This window comes from Danio rerio, chromosome 16 (assembly GCF_052040795.2).
Source record: "Danio rerio strain M-AB ecotype USA chromosome 16, GRCz13ab, whole genome shotgun sequence".
In the NCBI taxonomy this organism is placed as follows: domain Eukaryota; kingdom Metazoa; phylum Chordata; class Actinopteri; order Cypriniformes; family Danionidae; genus Danio; species Danio rerio.
The window spans coordinates 23957561-23977500 of NC_141036.1; the positions used below are offsets into that span (position 1 = coordinate 23957561).

General features: G+C 34.0%; 1 protein-coding gene and 1 long non-coding RNA gene across 8 annotated transcripts in view; one reads left to right on the forward strand and one right to left on the reverse strand.

Moving 5' to 3' along the window:
* Positions 1 to 22: 22 nt before the first annotated feature.
* The window catches only part of pals2a (protein associated with LIN7 2, MAGUK p55 family member a), a 46741-nt gene continuing 26823 nt past the window's right edge, over positions 23 to 19940 (reverse strand). For 3 of the 7 annotated variants that reach the window (XR_015510354.1, XR_015510353.1, XR_015510352.1), the window contains 8 exons: positions 14516 to 14647; positions 14314 to 14410; positions 13848 to 13919; positions 9460 to 9621; positions 9136 to 9338; positions 7109 to 7237; positions 2691 to 3997; positions 2067 to 2449 (listed from right to left, as the gene is read on the reverse strand). Coding sequence is in view for 4 of the 7 variants with exons in the window: in NM_001256189.2 (NP_001243118.1) it covers positions 3821 to 3997; positions 7109 to 7237; positions 9136 to 9338; positions 9460 to 9621; positions 13848 to 13919; positions 14314 to 14410; positions 14516 to 14647 (972 nt within the window). In the remaining 3 variants the exon portion in view is untranslated. 7 annotated transcript variants of the gene reach the window in all.
* The window catches only part of LOC147840250 (uncharacterized), a 43948-nt gene continuing 29973 nt past the window's right edge, over positions 5966 to 19940 (forward strand). Inside the window, exon 1 of the long non-coding RNA XR_015511382.1 lies at positions 5966 to 6019. This is a non-coding gene — a long non-coding RNA (uncharacterized LOC147840250). The remainder of the gene's footprint in view (positions 6020 to 19940) is intronic.

A 19940-nucleotide genomic window follows, 5' to 3' on the forward strand; every position in this document is an offset into this window, starting at 1 on the left:
GAAAAGAACTTTTGAACAGTGATTCAAAATTAAGATTAATTTATTAGACAGCGGTTTCATTTCAGAAAATACAACTCTCTGTATTGCAAAATATAGAATTTTCAAGTGAATACGCAAGCCTTGAAAAACACACTGGAGCAAGTCGCCAGAGACAGATCAGTACATCCCTACATACAACCAAGAAGACTAGTAGTGAGGCCAGGAAGGCTGTGATCATGACACACTTGGTCTATAGTTCGTGTTCAAAGGTCAGTCTGTGCCAGCTTTAATAAATCTTAGCAAAATACAGCGCTGGTTCTGGATACTGTGACATACAAGCAACACAATGACTGAGCTCACAACTCTGTGACTTTAAAACCGTGACATTTGTTGCACTTCATTTTCAGTACATGTACTTGCAATATACTTACTCAAGCTAATTAAGAATTTTTTAAAAATACAAGATCAGCTGGACACAGAACACATTTTTGCTTCATTTGACACTCAGTTCATTAGTTTGGAATTATAAGGTTGTTATGAGCATTCTGAGATGATATGTTTTACAGCTTTTACATTCCATAAAACTACAATTTATATGGAGATTAAGTTCTTTCTATTAAAAGCCGTATTGTACAAAAAAAAAAAAAAGTTAATACACCAAATAAAAAACTTCTAATTAAAATGTGATGAATATTATCCAACTAGAGATGTGTTTTAAATGGAAAATGTTGTTTCCAAGTGCTGCATCAAAGTAAATCATCCTTATTCACTATTCCCTATGTGAGTTCACTAATATGGTCCAGTGAATGAAATCCAGTGAGTAAACTGTAGCACTGAGTGCAGAGAAAGGGATGCATTTTGTTTGTGCTTTGCTGCAATACCTCAGATTGGTCATCTTGCTTTCCTAACTACACCAACATTAAATTTACCATTTAAATCATTTATTTAAAAACTTTCTCTGATAGGATTCTAATGTGGAAGCTATGGCAAAAAAATCATTCAATGCAACAACTCTGCATCATGAGTGTTCTCTGTTGGCTGTACATCAGTGGTACAATCATAATGACTGTAATGCAGCAAGGATATGGGGTCAATTTTGGATACAGGCAAGGTAGAGGCATTTTCAATTTAACCTTTAAGTACAATTGTGTTATTGTCATTATATATATATATATATATATATATATATATATATATATATATATATATATATATATATATATATATATATATATATATATATATATATATATATATATATATATGGTGATTCAAAAAGAATAACAGAACTTTGAAAATTAGGAACTCTGCAAAGAAAAGGTGAGCTAAGTTTTTTCTGTTGTCGATTTAAGGAAGCTCTGATGTTTCACATTGAGGAACTACAAGGATAAATGCAGCTATCCAAGCTGTTACGCCCGAGGAGCTACAGAGAGTGTGGAACAAGTATCGGGTTCATGTCACTCGAATGTCATGAGGGGTCATATTAAACATCTATGAACTTGTTTTCTACTGAAAAAAAATTTTAAGTACTCCTTACATTGATAAATTACCTGAAGTTCCATCATGTTTCTTTGATTTAATACAGATTTTCCAAAAGTTGTGGTTATTTTTAATCACCCTGCATATATACAGTAAAAGTCAGAATTATTAGCCCAACTGAATCAGTAGCCCCCCTCCTTATATATTTCCCCCGATTTCTGTTTAACGAAGAGTTTTTTTTAACACATTTCTAAACATAATAGTTTATGTTAGTTAACTTATTTCTAATAACTGATTTATTTTATCTTTGTCACAATGACAGTAAATAATATTTTACTAGATATTTTTCAAGACACATCTATACAGCTTAAAGTGACATTTAAAGGGTAACTAGGTTAATTAGGTTAACTAGGCAGGTTTGGGTAATTGGGCAAGTTACTGTATAATAATGGTTTGTTTTGTAGACTATCGAAAAAAAATATATAGCTTAAAGGGGCAAATAAGTTTGACTTTAAAATGGTTTAAAAAAAAAAAACTGCTTTTATTCTAGTCTAAATAAAACAAACTTTATCCAGAAGAAAAAAATATTATCAGACATACTGTGAACATTTCCTTGCTCTGTTAAACATCATTTGAAAAATAGAAGAAAAAAAAATTAAAGGGGGGCTAATAATTCTGACGTCAACTGTGTGTGTGTGTGTGTGTGTGTGTGTGTGTGTTTATAAAATGACCTTTATTTATATGTTGCCAAGTTTGTTGTACAAGTGTCTTAGCTTGATTAGGCCCGATTCATTTAGAATTTAATCTAGTAAATGTGGGTTATTACAATAAATGTCTAAAATCCTGGAATTAGCCGTTGTAGTGTTGCTGAAATGTAACTGTTGTAGTTGTTAAAAATCCATCTAAATTTTTTACTAAAATCACTTGCTTATGTCATATTAATTAACTATAACCCTGCTAAAAACTGCCTAAACTAGCCTTAGATGGTTGGCTGGTTTTAGTTGGTTGGCCAACCGGGTTTCAGAGGGGTTTTGGCCATTTCCAGCCAGGTCTTAGCTAAAACCAGCTTGACCAGCCTAGCCAGGCTGGGAGCAAAGCCAACACCAGCTACACTCAGCTTAAATCAGGCTGGTCATTTTCTATCCTGACCAGCTAAGACCAGGCTGGAAATGGCCAAAACCCCTCTAAAACCAGGCTGGTCAACCAGCTAAAACCAGTTAACCAACTTAGGCTGGTAACTTATCTTGTAAATACATATATATAAAAATGATTGTATGTAGGTTTATCTTTGACGTTTTTTAAACCTTCATCATACAGTGAACACTTTTGGACTAAAGATATCTTTCGGTTTTGTTTTTATCCCAGTAAACACACTTGATAATGCCAGCCCGCATATTATGAAATCAGAAATTACAATATTGCTAATAAACATCACACATCCAATTCAAGCACCGCTGTTTTTGTTTGTTTTTTGGACACTATCACATACTGAGAAATATATATAGATCAAGCTGTTAAAATACAATGCAGTGAAAAGCAAAATATGTTCACTGGGCCACTGTTCACAGTCTTTAAAAATAATAATAAATCAATCAATGCAATTTCAAACATCTCAACTTTAACAGGGTCCATAGACATTTGATTCCTCATAACTGGAGGGAGGAAATAGATTAAATTTAAATTTTGTTAAGAATGTTTTCAACGGAGTTTACTTTAAGCCTATGTGCACAGATTAACACAAAGCCTTTTAAAGTACACTTAGGTTCAGGCTTAGTACCTAATTATTACAGTAAGTACATTGCACATACATGTAGAACAGAGCTGTAAAATAAAGTGCTATCATGTTCACTTCAAACTAATGAATGTCAAGCTTTTCTTAAATCCAAACTAACATTGACACGAATAAAGATTTAGAAGTCATCTAAACTATAAAGCTGCTCAAATTCTGACCTACTCTAGTGACCCATCGATATGAGCACCAATTTTAGAAAGATGATGAGATGATTTCTGCACTGTAAACCAACATTTGTAACAAATAAAAAGACAGGAACAGGAAAACAGAGCCTGCTATAAATACTGTAATGCAGCTTATACATTTCAATGGAAAAATAATTCATGACAAGTTTTTTCAAAATATTCCTATGTGTTTCCGTCCCTCAGAGTAACATTCTTCTCAGTATGTTTAGTCAGTAGAATAATGATAATAAAAAAACAAGAGTTAATAAATAAGTACACTTCCCTTATGTCAAGCGTGACAGGATGGCTAGTGTACATTTGCATAGGGATTGATGGGTAACTTGTGTTCTGTGCCGCTGACCTATCAGTGGTGCCTCCGCTGATGATGATGGCGATGAAGTTTGTCTCAGTAAACCCAGTTGACAGGGACCCACTGTGGTTGTGTGGTCAGCTGCTCCACAGCTGCCTGCAGTTTCTCAAAGGCCTTGTCCAGATTGTCATTAACTATAGTCAGATCAAAGTAGTGATTGTACGCCCGCTTGATCCGGGCACTTTCATCCACTGTTTTCTTTAAGTCCGTTTCCTAGAAGACAGGAAGGGATGATGAGTCTATACAACAGCTTTGGTTTCCCTGATATTTATCATGCTTTACAATGATGGACTCCTTTAGCAGAGTACTTGACTTGGTTTATGACTTTAAATTTGCATCAAAATGTTTATTTTCATTTTAAAACAGAACATCATGTGCATGTTGACACATCTCTAGATTGTGTTTTCTTACCTTTTTTATTGCATTACAAAACTGGTTAAAGGGTTATTTTACAAAGCGCACATTTTCATGCCCTCGAGTGGTTCCAAACTTTGAATTTTTTTTTTTAATAATGTCAGAAATCAGTAACCACTGACATCCAACATTCTTCAAAACATCTTTTTTTGTGCATTTTCATGAAAAAAACTCAGAGGCGAGTAAATTATAAGGGTACAAAAACTCCCCTTTAAAAGTGCTGAGTGTGTTATCCCCAATCTCTTTTGACCAATTTACTTCATCTTGTGGTATTTTCCTTCCTCTTTTGCTATTTATAGCAATGCTAATCTTGGCAAAGACTACAGAAAACACAAGACGTGTCACTCTTACAGTTCTGAATGAGGAAAAGTAATATAAAGGGGATGAAGCCCTGCCTTCTAGTACAGGAGCCAATCAGCAATCGCTACAGACTGACATTTCTCTGGGGGGGAAAGCTGAGACCAGATGTGCGCTTTTACAACATTTTGTTGGTCAACAAATGCACTGGAATCTCAGTGAATACTTGCTTCACAGACATAAGAAATATATCCACATAAAGCTTAAAAGCTCTACTTTTAAATGAACTAAATGCCCTTGTAAAAAAAGTTTGTTGGTTGGTTTCGACACAAACTACCCAAACGCCCACAAACCTGTCAACAAAGTTGCTTTCATTTCTGGAGAAGATTCACCATCAAGACCAAGTAGTGGATTACTTCAGAAGAGCAGCATGATCTGATGAAGCATTATTTAGATGATGATCATGTGTAGAAAGGCCATGCATGAGGTTAGTGTTGTGATCTCGTTCTTTTCAAGTGTGCATGTACATTAGCTTGTTCAACCTGAAAATATGCTGATTTTGTTTCATTCGAATGATTAGAAACAAAACTTGTTTAATTTTTTTGGTGATTCCAAATATGTAATGCAAGCTTGGGAAACAGTCTTGGAGAATTTGATGTTTCCCCATTTAGACAGAATGCCCGAGAAAACTGGCATTTTAAAGATGGCCGCTGAATAAAATGACTTGTCTTTAAGGGACTTTGGTCTTGTGTAGCCAGACTTTCAATCTGACAGACTTTTACATAAGCCAAATCACAGATGGTTCTGTTCAGCATCATAATTCAAAGATGCATTGATGTATGGTCAACATCCCTGCTGTACCACACAGGGGTGCGCGCGTGCGTGTGTGTGTGTGTGTGTGTGTGTGTATATGTGTGAGTGTGTTTTCATTTAAACTCAGAACCTCACGCAAAACTACTGGAATTCTTTTAAACAGCCTATGCTGTGAATATTACATTAGATTTAACAATTTTTTTATTAATTTAAGTTAAAGAACCTAACACTTCTTTTAAAAATCAGGTTACATTAGTATGACTGAATTGTTTCACATATTATGCGTCTTATACAAAGTAATGTAACAATGAACCACAATTCGGTTGAAAATCGATTCACTATTTGAGTATTTAAATCATTTAAGGTGCCAAACAAAAAAGACTGAATCTCTTAGAAGGACTGACAGTCTTTAGAAGAGTTTATGTAATATTGTTTGCATTTGGTGTTTGCTTTTAAATTTTAAGATTATACAGTCTAATTTGGATTAAAAACTGCTCAATCTGCATGTTCACTACATCTTTGTTTGGATAATGATTAAAGGCAGTGTTTGCATCTAAATGGAAAGAGCAAAGGATCCATTTGTTTCTATGAAGAGATTGATTAAATAATAACTTGTATGAATTAGCATTTATGCAATATATTATTTTTTTTACACAGAAAGTGCAGCAATGGCCTACTAAAATACTTGAATAATTAAAAGTAAATAAAAAAGTAAGTAAAAAAGAAAAAGGTGAGTAAATCAAATCGTGAATGAATCAAATGAGCTCAATGAATCCATTAATCCCGACTTGATGTCCGAGGACAAGACTATAGAAGACGATTTCTATAGACTGTGGTTTCAGATTCCTGCTATGGATCTTTACACATGTATGACAAATTCTGGGAACATTAGCAGGAGTGTAAAATGTTTAGGTTAAGGGCTGCTTCTCATAAAATCTTACATTGTTGCTAACTACAATATAATTTACAGCACAGTTGTCAAACTCAGTTCCTGGAGGGCCACAGCTCTGCACAGTTTAGTTCCAACCCCAATTAAACAGTCTGGTTTGAAACCTACAGGTAAGTGTATTGGAATAGAGTAGGAACTAAACTCTGCAGGGCTGCAGCTTTCCAGGAGTTTAACACCCTGGAGTTACAACAAAACTGGGAAACAGAATTTTTTAAAAGAAGCAAGATTGTTTTTACAGGTTTGCAAAATTGACAAATTGTCCTGAGTGAGGGAATATTAATCAAACTGGCCAATTAATTTATAAACAAAAGCAACTGGCTCTCTTTATGAATGGATTCCTGAATCAATGACTCAACAAATCCATTTAAAAAAAGATCAACGCAGTATTTCATTCCTAAATAAATGAGATGCACAACTTTTTGCTTTGTAGAAAGCTAAGGACTTTGTTTGAAAGTATGTTTTGATGATGAAAGAAGAATCTGCACTCATACTGGTGTAATAATTAGCTATAAAAATTAAAATTACATAAATATAGAAGCAATTCATACAATGCATTGTAGAAATTCTAGAATCATTCCTACTGCATCATAATAGGCTTCACACTACAGTGAATGCTTGTGATCAAAGTGATCTTTTAGTAAATTTATGTTTTCTGTGCTAAGCTTTTAGTTGCATCCCAAAATATAATACTACTGTAAATGTATAAGCTAATTATTTATTTATACTCTATACTATTGTTTGAATCATACCTCAGGCCAGATTAGACACCTCTGCTCTTTAGAAAATGTGAACCTGATATCTTACTTACAGAACTGTATTTCTACACTCTTTACAGCATAACTGCAACTGACCGTCAGTAATTTGGTTGTGATCCCAGCATCCACCACAGCTTTGTGCATGGCCCGTAATGTGTCGAGCTCTGGGGCCGCGATGAAAACCACAAACGGCATAAACTCTGATGTCTTCAGTACCTTCAGCGCCTGTAGAATACATTTTTTAAATATAAAACACCACAGCCTGGCAGTATTTGCTGGTAAAAGCAGCAAAAAAGGATGATCTGCATTTTTTACAAACCAACTGCATGCATAATTGATTTAAATTTAATAGTGCATTTAAATGCACTAATGATTTAAATTGATTAAATTACAAACTAGTAGTTGTTCAAATAGCATTAAACTTAAGTATATAATTAAGTACACATTAATATATTGTACAGAAACCCTATGTTTTAAAAAGCATAGCAATGTAGTCCATTGCATTATTATATTCCTTTTTATTATTATTTTTAATAAACTTGCATTATAAAACTGACACAAGAATAGTTAAATGGCTCAATATATCAACAAAACAGCCCTCAAAGGACTCAAACTAAAGTATAAGATAGAATGTTGGGCACAATACTTCAAAAAGTTACTAGTTATTTCTCTTACAAATAGTAACAGAGTTAGTAACTGAAATGCATTAACCAAGGAAAGTATCTACTGCGTTACTCGCATGTCAAAGTACAATCTGCATCTTGAATAAAATGGACACTAAATTAAATAAATTAGTCTTATAAAACATTCTGCACTATTCTATAATACATTAATGTTGCATAAGAGACATCTATCAAATGTAATATTTTATTGTAAATATTATCATTTCTATGAATTCTATGATTAGAAGTACTTTTAAAATATACTGACATGACTTGTTTTGCTATGACCCCTTTGAAAGCGACAACTGTGTTTGTAGGCCCTGTCCATACTTTTTTCTATGTGGTTTTGCTGTTCGTCCACACAAAAAACAGAGTATCGTGTTTCTGAACTTTTTGTAAACTCAGGCCAGGGTGAAGATTTTCTAAATCTCAGGGCACAGCGTGGTCATTTGGACACTACAGCAGGAGTTTTTGCCTCATGAAGTCATTGTGTGACTTTGTGAGTTTGCTACAAGCCCAGAACTATTGAATTAAAAATAAAATAATAAATAAATTAAACATTTTTAAATCAGGGCTCAACATTAATCCTTGCTCTAACCTGACTGAACAAAGCATTTTTTTTTCAACAATATGTTTCAAGATGGTAAAAAATAGGTAGGTAGAAATACTGGTATGTATGGTACTGCAGGAAAATAGCTTCCAGTCCATTGCCTTTTCAATCTCATGATAAATATGCAGGTTAAATGTTGTAATGTAATGCAATGTGTTATTTATATAGCGCATTTATAGTGTATGGCCACACACTCAAAGAGCTTTACAATCATAAGGGGGATCTTTCCACACCATCACCAGTATGCAGCATCCACTTGGATGATGCGACGGCAGCCACAGGACAACGGCACCAGTGCTCTCACCACACACCAGCTCTAGGGGGAGTGGAGTGGCAGTGATGGAGCCAATTCAGTGGCTCTATGGGGATGATTGAAAGGACATGATCTGTAGGGGCCGATAAGGAGAATTTGGGTTACAGCCCTGCTCTTTTACGAGAAGTGCCATGGGATTTGTAATGACCACAGAGAGTCAGGATCTTGGTTTATCATCTCATCTGAAAGACGACACTCACTGACAGTATGGTGTCCCCTTTACTATACTCGGGCATTAGGACCCACACAGAGTGCAGGTTGAGCGCTCATCCCTGCCTCACTAACACTACAACAGCAACCTAGTTTTCTCATGTGGTCCCCTATCCTAGTACTGACCAGGCTCAGCCCTGCTTAGCTTCAGTGAGTAACCGGTCTTTAGGACAAAAGTTTGGGAATTCCTGGATAAGTTGATGAAATTTGAAAATATAAAGTTGCAAGTATATTCACACCAACTGCTAATATGTCAAAACTATGATAATATACTCTAGATGTGTATAGAAAATGTGCATTTTGGTTTTTACCCTCAAAAATCACTAACCTGAGGGTTGACGTCAAGGATGCAAGTCCGTCCTGCACGAACAACTTCATGGATCGAGTCCATTTTGGTTCCATACAGATTTCCATCATACTCTCCATGCTCAAGGTATCGACTTGCCTTGATGTCCATCTCCATCTCTTCCCGTGATACAAAGCAGTATGACTGGCCATCCTTTTCATCATCACGGGGACGTCGAGACGTGACTGAGAAACAGATGCAATTCTCCAGTTTTATTGGTAAAATGGCAAATGTGAAAACAAGCTTTTATTTGGGTTAACTGTGTAATGAGTTGATGTTATAAGCATTTGTTACTCATCGACTCACAGGGTACAGTAGTTCCATATCTCAATGGGTTTAACACAATCAGTCGGTTCTTGAGGCTTCGACGGCCCACACCCTGAGCACCAATCAGAACAAGAGTTTTTCTCTGGAATGGAGGCATCTTTGCTACTTCTTCGTAGATCTGCAATTCATGCCGATCAAATTCTATTAAAAAGAGAGACGTTAAGTTACATTTTTTTTTGATACTATCATTCAAACTAATTGTACCCAAACAGTGATATTTTAAAATACTAAAATTTTAAATGCCTATTTATATATACTTTATAAATAGTAATTTATTCCAGTGATGGCAAAACTGAAGTTAAAGTCACTCAGAAATCATCTTTTTTTTAGGGATGGGAAGATTCATCGATATGTATCGATACGCGGTCATGCACGTGCACGATGCGAGTGCATCGGTTGAGCAGCAGAGGATGAATGAAATTTTGGAAGCAAATCGAGATGCATCGGTTTTTGCGAGATGCATCGATTTTTCCGAGATACAGCTTATATTTTTAATTTAGAATGCATTTTTTATTTATTAACAAGTGTTGTCAACCTGTTTTTGGCGCATAATTTAATCGACCTACATAAAGTAAGCCTTAGCAACGGATTTGCGGATGTGTACACTTACACTACAACTCAGTGTATCAGGTGTGCGGATGAAGCTAGTGGAGCGCCCTCAGAAAGCGCGAGAAGCAAAACAAACATTTTATTCCTCACTGAGTTTTAAATCTAAAGTATGGCAAGCAACATTATGGATTTAAGGATGGACGACTTGACAGGACAGATGCAATTTGCAAAATGTGCCGCGCATCTGTAAAATACGCGGGCAGTATGACTAATCTGAAATCTCACTTGAAGCGGCGCCACGGTGTTGTTGTGAAAGCATCTTCCAGTGTTCCTGCATCCCCGGCTTTCGCACTGCTTCAACCAGCTCCAAAAGTGGTGAGAAAAGCATTGCAAGTTTTTTTTTTCGTGCGCAACAGTTTTGTGCGCTCTACGCCAATAACGAATGCTATTGCATTGTTCATCTGCAAAGATATTCAGCCTAGTGTCACGGAGAACGAAGGTTTTAAACACCTCCTCCTGTTAATTTTTATGTAATTATAATAATAATAATAATATTAATAATAATAATGATAAAAATAATGGGTGTCACGGTGGCACAGTGGGTAGTTTGACCACCTCACAGCAAGAAGATTGCTGGTTTGTTATATTTTTATTAGCCTGTTGTTTACAGTGACAGTGATGTTTCAAAGCAGCATAACACTGCTAGTTCAGAACCTTAAGTTTTGAATAATCAGTGGCAATATATCTTTGTAAAACTTGTTTTCATATTTGAAACGTTAAATCACAATTCTTGTTGTGCAATGGTAAACCTTTATGTTGAAAGAGTGCAAATATATATATATATATATATATATTTAATATATATTGCACTTATACATTCTGTTTATCTTGAAAATACTTAAATAATATGTGCTATAGGTTCTAAAATGGCCCTCTACTGTAAACTGACACTCTGGCTCTGAGAGAAGAGCCAGTTTGTAAAAAAAGTCTTGGTTTTGCTTGGTTTATAAATAATCAAACTCATTCAATGGCACAGCATCCTCTTTCACATCATCTCATAAACTTGATCTAATTAGTTAGTGCTGAAATATCGCATCGTATCGTGATATGGGTGTGAATTGTATCGTGTTGCATCGCAATATGTCACAAATGTATCGCTAATATATCGGATCGTATTCTTTGTATCGAGATGCGTATCGGATCGGCATTATAGCTTAGATGCCCAACCCTACTTTTTTTTGGTGACCTGATAAAACAAACAAACACTTATTTATGCACCAAATAAGCAATACAATAATTTCATAGATTGATGTTATCCTGATGTTTTCATAGATATACGTTCTCCTTCAGTACGCTTAACCCTTGTGTGCGGTTGGGGATGTTTTCATCCACTTGGGGGTGACCGAGTTCACAAGTTTCTCTGTGTTTCATCAAATGGAATGATTTTTGGTGACAACCAAATTTCGACACCTATTTTGGGAAAACGCTTTGACCACAAAACACTCTGGACAAATTCAACAGTATAATGATCAACAGTAAAAATGACAATTTTGACCCCTCTCCTAACAGGAAAAACCAGCAACAATCAAGAATGCACACTTATTTCTCAAACATATAAAATTATGACCCAAGAATAGTTCATAGTATTATATAAACACAACAGCCCTCAAAATTTTGAAAGGACTTAAGCTTAAATATAAAAGCCCTCAGAGTGTTGGGCACATTACTTGGTTACCAGTTACTTCTCTCAGAAATAGTAACCGAGTTGGTAACTGAATTACATCATAAAAAAAAGCAATTAACTTCAAAAGAAAGTAACCAATGCATTACTTTAAAAGAAAATAAATGTCAAAAGTCCAAAGTGTATGTTCAATAAAACACACTAAAACAAATTAATTATTATAAAACATTATACACTATTGTATAATATATTAATATTGCGGTGGGACAGTGTAAGAGATATGAAAATATGTCTATTTTTTGTAAATATTAAAAAATTTCTATGAATTTCATTAAATAGGGAAAACATGATTGTAGTACTCGTGCATGATTATATGGCGTTTTGTTTTTGCGATCAAACAATGTCATTATAATAGAAATCAAAAGGAAAAAGCGAACATAACGAAGGGGTAGTACATTTAAATAGAATACAAGGTAATGTTAAAAATAACATAAAAATAAATAAAAATCTTCTGTAACATTACACAAGTCTGTCACTTTATCAATTTAATCTGACCTGAATTAAATGTGCACTAGGTGATCTATCTGTTAGCATAATATCTTTGAATCACATCTCCCTCCCTTGTCGTCCAAAGCCATGCCTCCTGAAATTCTGAACGCACACCATAAAGATGATGGTAGAAAACCACTAGATTATGTCATTCGCCAGTTAGAAAACTTTACAGTACTTTATAACACCACAGTTCCGAACAAAAAACATCCGCGTTAGAAATCTGAATTTCCCATCAGGCCTGGATTAATAATTCAGAGGCCACTGGGCACTATGGCTTGTAGGCCCCCTATAGCCGCACCCCATAGTTGAATTAAAAAATAAGAGGAATATAATATTTGTTAAATACAGTTTATCTATGATATATTGCCCACATTTTAAAGTAAATTATATACAGTATATATTTCAAGTCTACAGAGATTTAACTTATTTTTAAAGCACACTTTGAAAAAAAAATACTAATACAACTAGGGGAAATTAATGGATATTAATATACTTGTTCAGGTTCACTGAAGCAGTACAAAAATTTATTTTAAGGTATTTTTAATGTATAACTTCTACAATCTTATAATGCATATGATTTGGATAACACCTCTCCAATTTGAGAATGGGTAGATGGTTGTGGTAGATGATAGTGTTCATGTGTCCTCTGAATACATGTTTCAAAAAATGTATGACTGCGTTTTTAATTATATAATATTTATCCTGTTGATTTTGAATCTTGTACCAAACAAATATCCTTATTTAAAAAAAAACTTAAACTAATACTAAAACTAATAAAAACTAAACTAAAACTAAGACATTTTAAAATAGAAACTAATAAAAACTAGGAATTTGAAAATAAAAAGTCAAAACGAGATAGAAACTAAAACTAATGAAAAATCCAAAACTATTATAACCTTGCTTCTCACTGATGTTTTGTTACACTAAATAAAAATCTACATTATCGATGCTGAAAAAGGTGCCTTATAAAATTGGTAGTTACATCAATCTTTCCCCAGAAGATTTCAGTGGCTGAACAACACTTCTGTGCATTTAACCCATTCATTATACAACAACATCTATATCAGCTTTGACCGACTAAAAGAGTTTTACAACATAACATTACCGGTCTACAAGAAATACTTAAGCCATGATGTCGTCCTTCCTCCAGCGTGCAAAAGTAACTCCAATATTTATCCAGGATTTTAACAAGTTTTGATTCAGCATTTTTTTTTTACCAGTCAGATTCTCTCTCTCTTATGTGCACACGCAAATGGCAGATCTGTGTAAACAGCTACGCAGACATACAAATCTACATTTGTTAACAGACAGTCTGGGCTACCTATAACAATTATGGGAATTGTCAGCCTGACAAATTTAACTGGATGAACATTAAGTCTTATGCCTTACCCAGAATATAAAAATACATATGAATACATTCAGATCATTTACTTTACTTTGCTATTGGAATGTGAAGAGACTTTACAAAAAATGTTTCTGAAGACAATCAACTGCTGCTCCTTTAATAAAATAATCAATTACCATCAAAAAAAGACTGCAAACATTTGAAATAACAAATGTGTAAGTGTTTAAAAGCAGTACTAACCTGCATTCTTTGCCGTTAAGTACATCATTTTCTTTTTCTTCTTTTTTCCTGTTAGTGTCCCACAAAGGATTCCTAGAACAAACCATAGGTGGATGTTTTCTTTACTGTTTACATGATTAATGCAAAAGGTAACAACTTTGTCCAGGCTTTGGCATTACGCAGTGGATTTTCATGTAATTGTAAAGTCAGTATAATCCACTAGATTTCCCCTAAAATCAAAATACCAAAATCAACTATAGACCATTTCAATGTGGCGATGTCATTGGCCCATGAACATTTCCTACTCATTGTCAAACTCTTTCATAACAATATTAAGATGCAATTAGATCATAACATTAAAACAGCTATTATAACAAAATTTATCAATATTCTGATCTTTTGGATTCTCAGAAGAAATTAAAAATGTAAAACACATTTTAAATATGTTAGGACCATCATTGTTTACATCCCTTAAAAGGGTCTATACCTGATCCATCCAGGTCTCTCCTTACAAATGCTTTCCTCTTCTCCTCCAGAAACTGACTGGGGATCAGACCAGTATGTCCTCCATTTATGTTACATGCCTAAAAGAATAACAGAACACTACATAGCTTCAATATGCTAAATACTCCACAATTTTAAAGAAGCTAAATGGAAAAAGAGAGAAAAAAAATGTATTTGCTTCTCACTTGCCACCAGTTGGGGTCCTCCTTGTTCACTATATGCAAAATGTCTCCTTTGGAGAAAGCCAAACCCGCCTCCCTACATGGGATCAGGTTATCTGTGTTAGGATTGTAGTTGAAATGTGGCTTCAGGTACACCTAAAGGGCAAAGAACGTGTCAAGGTCTTATTGACATGAGTGAGTTAAAGCTACAAATTATAAGCTAAACACACTATATATTTCTCAATAATTAGTAGTGCTTTGACACAATGTTATGATAGTTAGAAAACAAGGTTTACATGTTACATAGATTAGCATTGGTTTGCAGTAATACTTCCCAACATTTTTTGTATGCTGACAACACTGAAGCCCAAAACTGACTTGGTGAAATAAACGAAAGCAACCCATGTTGGTGTGTTTTAAACGGACTTCTCCATGAAGGGCAACATAATGTTTTCACATGAAATATTTAGGGAGCATTGTGGATCTTTATCAGTGATGAGCACCTAACAGTAAACAGAGCGCCTCATTCACTGAACACATGCTGAGTAAAGTCCAGGTCTAAAAAAGACAGTAATTTGGGTTTGGCACATGGAATGAAGTCCAGTAAACCCTGTAAACCCTCGCCTCCAGTGTTTGCTCTCTGTGTGGGGTTTTTCAACAGTATTTATTCAAGGCAAGTGGGTAAAGGACAAATTCTTGTTTAGAAGCAAGCTCTCAGGAAGTGGACAAATGGTAAAAAGGTTGACATGCAACAGCGCTGTTTTTGGATCTGAACATATTTAGATTGGGATTTGGACAAGACACTTTTATTTCTTGTGGATCTGCAAAACCGGCTTTACTTGTGCTATTTTTTTGTTGCCTAAATGTTGTGAATCATCATTCTCTGTACAGGGTTTCTGCAGGTTTTTTCAAGTCAAATTTAAGACTTTAAGACCCTTTCAAGACAATAAAAATAAAATTTAGACTTATGCAGGGCTCAGCTCTAAGGATTTTTTCCCAATGGCCCGTTTACTTCTGTAAATAGTTTTTGTATTAATGGAAGATAATGGGATGTGTAGCTTTAGTTTTCTTTCCCTGATTAGAGAATTTAATATGGAGAATTTGCTGTAAAAATGTCTAATTGCTGTTGTGAATTGTATCTTTTTGCAATAAAAAAAAAGTTAATTATAAAACAAAAAAGTTTTAAGATTGATATTGGTGATTGGGTGTCAGCCTGATAGGGTAGCTTCACTTGGACAGAGGACAATTAAGACCGGTTTAAAATAATTTAAGACCTACAACACAATATTTCAGTGAATTTAAGAAAAATTACTTTTTAAAATTGTGTGCCTTCTTTTGTTCTTGAGAGCCATGTATCTTTTGGTAACTGGATTTTAATTTTGTCATTCAAAATATAAAAAAAAAAACGAAAATCAAATCATTTTAGAATTTTGCTTTTCCGTTTTTCACCACAAAAAGAAAAAACACCTATTATTTCAATATTGGTTTTTGAATTAAAAAAAAAAAAAAAGGCTCATTTTTTGTTTTTCAATATGCGTTTCTAAAATGAAAATCCAATGACCAAAAGATAAATGGACCCTTGAGATACATATATTACTGTTTTTATATTAAACTCTTTATTTTGGGCATTGACAGGACCCTCACCTTGATGAAACAATATGCCCCTCTACCTCGTACACAGAGTTTGTGTAGTTTATCTAAATTTTTGCCATTGTGTTTATTTCACTGGGCTGTTATTGTTCTGGAGATTAATACAGCAGGACCCACTGAAAAGTTAGTGAACCTCCATTCTATAACTTTGGGTGACACACCAGATTTCATCCCCAACTATAACAAGATTTAACGAAGGCTATAATAGAAAGACCAATTAAAAGCATCAAAAATACATGAAACCCTCCAGCAAGCCACCTTTTGATACAGTGAGCAGTGGTCTCAGTGGGCATCTCTTCAAGTCATAGCAGCATAAAAACCAGCTAGCTAGTAGCTAGGTAACTGACAATTCTCAGTTATATAATAAAACACTAACATTATAACTTAAACAAAAAAAACAAATAAATTAGTAAACAATTTAAAGGGTAACAACTTAATTTCAGCATTAAGCTGTCTCCAGGCCCAGATAGCAGAAGGGTGTATGTGTTTGACTCCTCCCATCTGCCCTACTTAGCACAGGTTGTGTTATTAATAGGGATATAACCATGCTCAGTTTCAGCCTGGGGGCTTTCAGAGTCACCCAAAGGCCAGGTCTCTTCTTCTGCATCCTCAAGGACTCAACTAACCCATATCCCATCAGAACTAGGGAGAAAAGACTGTTACTAGGTCACCGATTACTAAGAAAAAACAATACTGGTTCAGATGAGGAAGATCTTTTGGATCAAATTATAATGATTATTCAAATATTTACCCACGCCTATAGGTAAATGTTGTCTAAAGATTATTAGAAACCATTTATTTCTAATTTTAATATACATTTAGACAAATGTAAAACACTTCTGTAAAATTGTTTCCAAATGTATCTGGACTGAATGTCCAGTCATACTGTAAAAGTGATTCACACTTTTGCTTTTGTAATAAAAGAAAAATGCTTCTGAAAGCAGAAAACCTTTACAGGATACTGCATGTACACCACTGATTTAGAGATTTAAATAGCAAGGAAGAGAAAGCATGCTGACAAATAATCCAAATTTAGAAAAAGAATTTGACATTTGTTTGATTGTTCAAATACTACAGAATTTAAGAATGTGATTAATTTTATTATTTTAAATAGTTCATAAAAATAATTAAAAGCTACACAATTAAACGTAAACCCTAAGCAATGTGTGTAAAATGCAGTGTTGCCACAATACTAGAATTTCTAACTTTGATATGAGAGCAATTCCAGCTTTATGGATGTGTTATTTGCTGTAATAATTACAAAAATATTCACAGAGAAAGTATAATGTTAAGATTATTTAGAATTTTAAATGAGGAAAACAATTGTGTGTCATAGATGTAACCAAAAAAGTCTGAGTTTACAGTATGAAACAAACTTTGTAGAAACTCTGTGAATTAAAGGATAAGAGCTGGCTCACTATAGAATAAAAATGATTGATTTTACATTGACAATGACATTTTTGCATCTATGAGGAAAAAGCTTTGTTATAGATGTGACAAATGTGAAACTGGCACTTGTGTAACTTTGTTTTCAAACAATAATATTTGATTTTTAAAAGTATTTTTAAAAGTACTGTAAAATACTTGCTTACAAAAAAAAAAATGTAGAAACTATTTTGCGATTTTGGTGAAAATTAAATTTGTCATTGCAAGGTTGACATTTGCATGGAATTGCTCATGATATCTTAAAATAATAAAGATATACTGCAATTATTAAAGGAACGAATGAATGAAAAACGAATATTTTCTCATTATTCACTTAACCCTCAAGAGTTCCAAACCTTTATGAGTTTCTTTATTTTGTATTCTTACACTGCTATGACAAGAAAAACAGATACTACTGAAGTCACTGGCTACAACTTTCCAACTTTAAAATATTTTTTTCTGTTTAACAGATGAAAAAGTCAAACAGGTTTGAAACAAGTGGAGGGGAAAGTGAAAGACAGAATTCTCAGGTTTGGCTGAACTCTAATGTCTCATTCACACTAGCAGAAATTTTGTAGTTAGCATTCACTCTGGGTGGTGAATGAGGTCGCTAGTAGGCATTAAATGATAAACAGTTTCAATGATAAATGATTTTTTAAATTATTTAGCATGTTTAACAGTTTACTGTTCCAAAATATGTAAAATTTTTCTTAAAATAAAAAAAAAATGGGTTCAATAGGGAACAAAGTTGTTTTTAACCCAGACATTAAAAAAAAACATATCTTAGAGCAGTAATCACAATACTTTCAAACCGTGATTTATGCAAGGTCATCATACTGTCAGATTCTTATACTGACCACTGCCTAGTCACTAGTGGGCGGCGTTCCCATCTTGAGGGTGCTTATGTAACGTTTATAGAGATATTCACAGAGAACAAATGAGTTTGTTACACTGAAAGTAAATACTGTTCTGAGAAAGCACTAAATATAAATGGAATTAGTAAATAAAATACTTAACTACAAAGATGATCAAGAAAAAAAAACTCTGTTATTGCAGCTATATACAGAAAAATTCAGAATTAATAGGCCCCTTTGGAGATTTTCTGGAGAAAGTCTTATTTCTTTTATTTCTTCTAGAATAAAAGCAGTTTTTCATAAAAAAAGAAAAAAATTAAGGTCAAAATTATAAGCCCCTTTAAGCTATATATTTTTTCGATCGTCGACAGAACAAACAATCATTGTACGATAAGTTGCCCTATTACCCTAACCTGCCTGGTTATACTAATTAACCTAGTTAAGCCTTTAAATGTCACTTTAAGCTGTATAGAAGTGTCTTGAAAAAATTAAATATAATTTACTGTCATCATGGCAAAGATAAAATAAATTAGTTATTAGAGATAAGTAATTAAAACGATTTAGAAATGTGTTGAAAAAAATCTTCTCTTTATTAAACAGAAATTGGGGAAAAAAATAAACAGGGGGCTAATAATTCTGTCTTCAACTGTATTTCTCTAAAACCTGGGTCTGTGTAGGTCTACAGCACGGAGATTTAACTGGCCTCTGCAGGAGCTGAGAGAGGATCACATGAACTCTAATGATGCTCACATTGACTGTCGCTCAGGAAAGTTGCTCTTTATTTGCAAAAAGCTGAAGGATTTTCAACTTTGTTACATCACTCAACATTCCCACATCCAGTCGGCAAAGGCTGCTTTTGCTCGTTTAGTCTGCGGTTGCCTGGCCTCTGTTGAAATTAAAGGTTGTTTCTTGCTTTGCCGCTACAAGTCACTTGTAGTGTGAATGTGGAAAGCATTAAGTTTATAGTACTGTGGACCAATCTGAGTCACTGAAAACACTGTTTGAGTGTTTAAATGAAACTATTACTGTTGAGAGGACTTGTAAACACTAACTGTGGTAGGTGTGAATTTGAAGTCAGAGTATTAAGCAAAAGCAATATCACATGATGTCTGTCAAATACAGAAATATCAGATATTCCAGTCTCATTATGTATTAAAGAGTCAGTATTTTTAACAATGCTAGTAAAATTAGGGTTGCACGATAAATCAAAATGAAATTGCATTCTAGATTAAGGAAAAGTCAGGCACATCTTATCAGTGAAATACAGTTGTGTGATCAGTAGTAAATTGTCTTTGAAGGCCACAGGGCACTCTCATATAAAACTCCAAAGACCCACTAAGTAAAAACCAAGTAAATCCCAATAGCAGTTGCACAAGATTTAACTGCTTTCATTGATTTAATGTGACTTATAGTCACATGGCTACTTAATCATCTCAAACAAGAATTTCTTTCAAACACTCAACTGAAGTTATAAAGCATGTTTGGAGTAAATTAATGTTATGTATTGTAAATGTGGTATT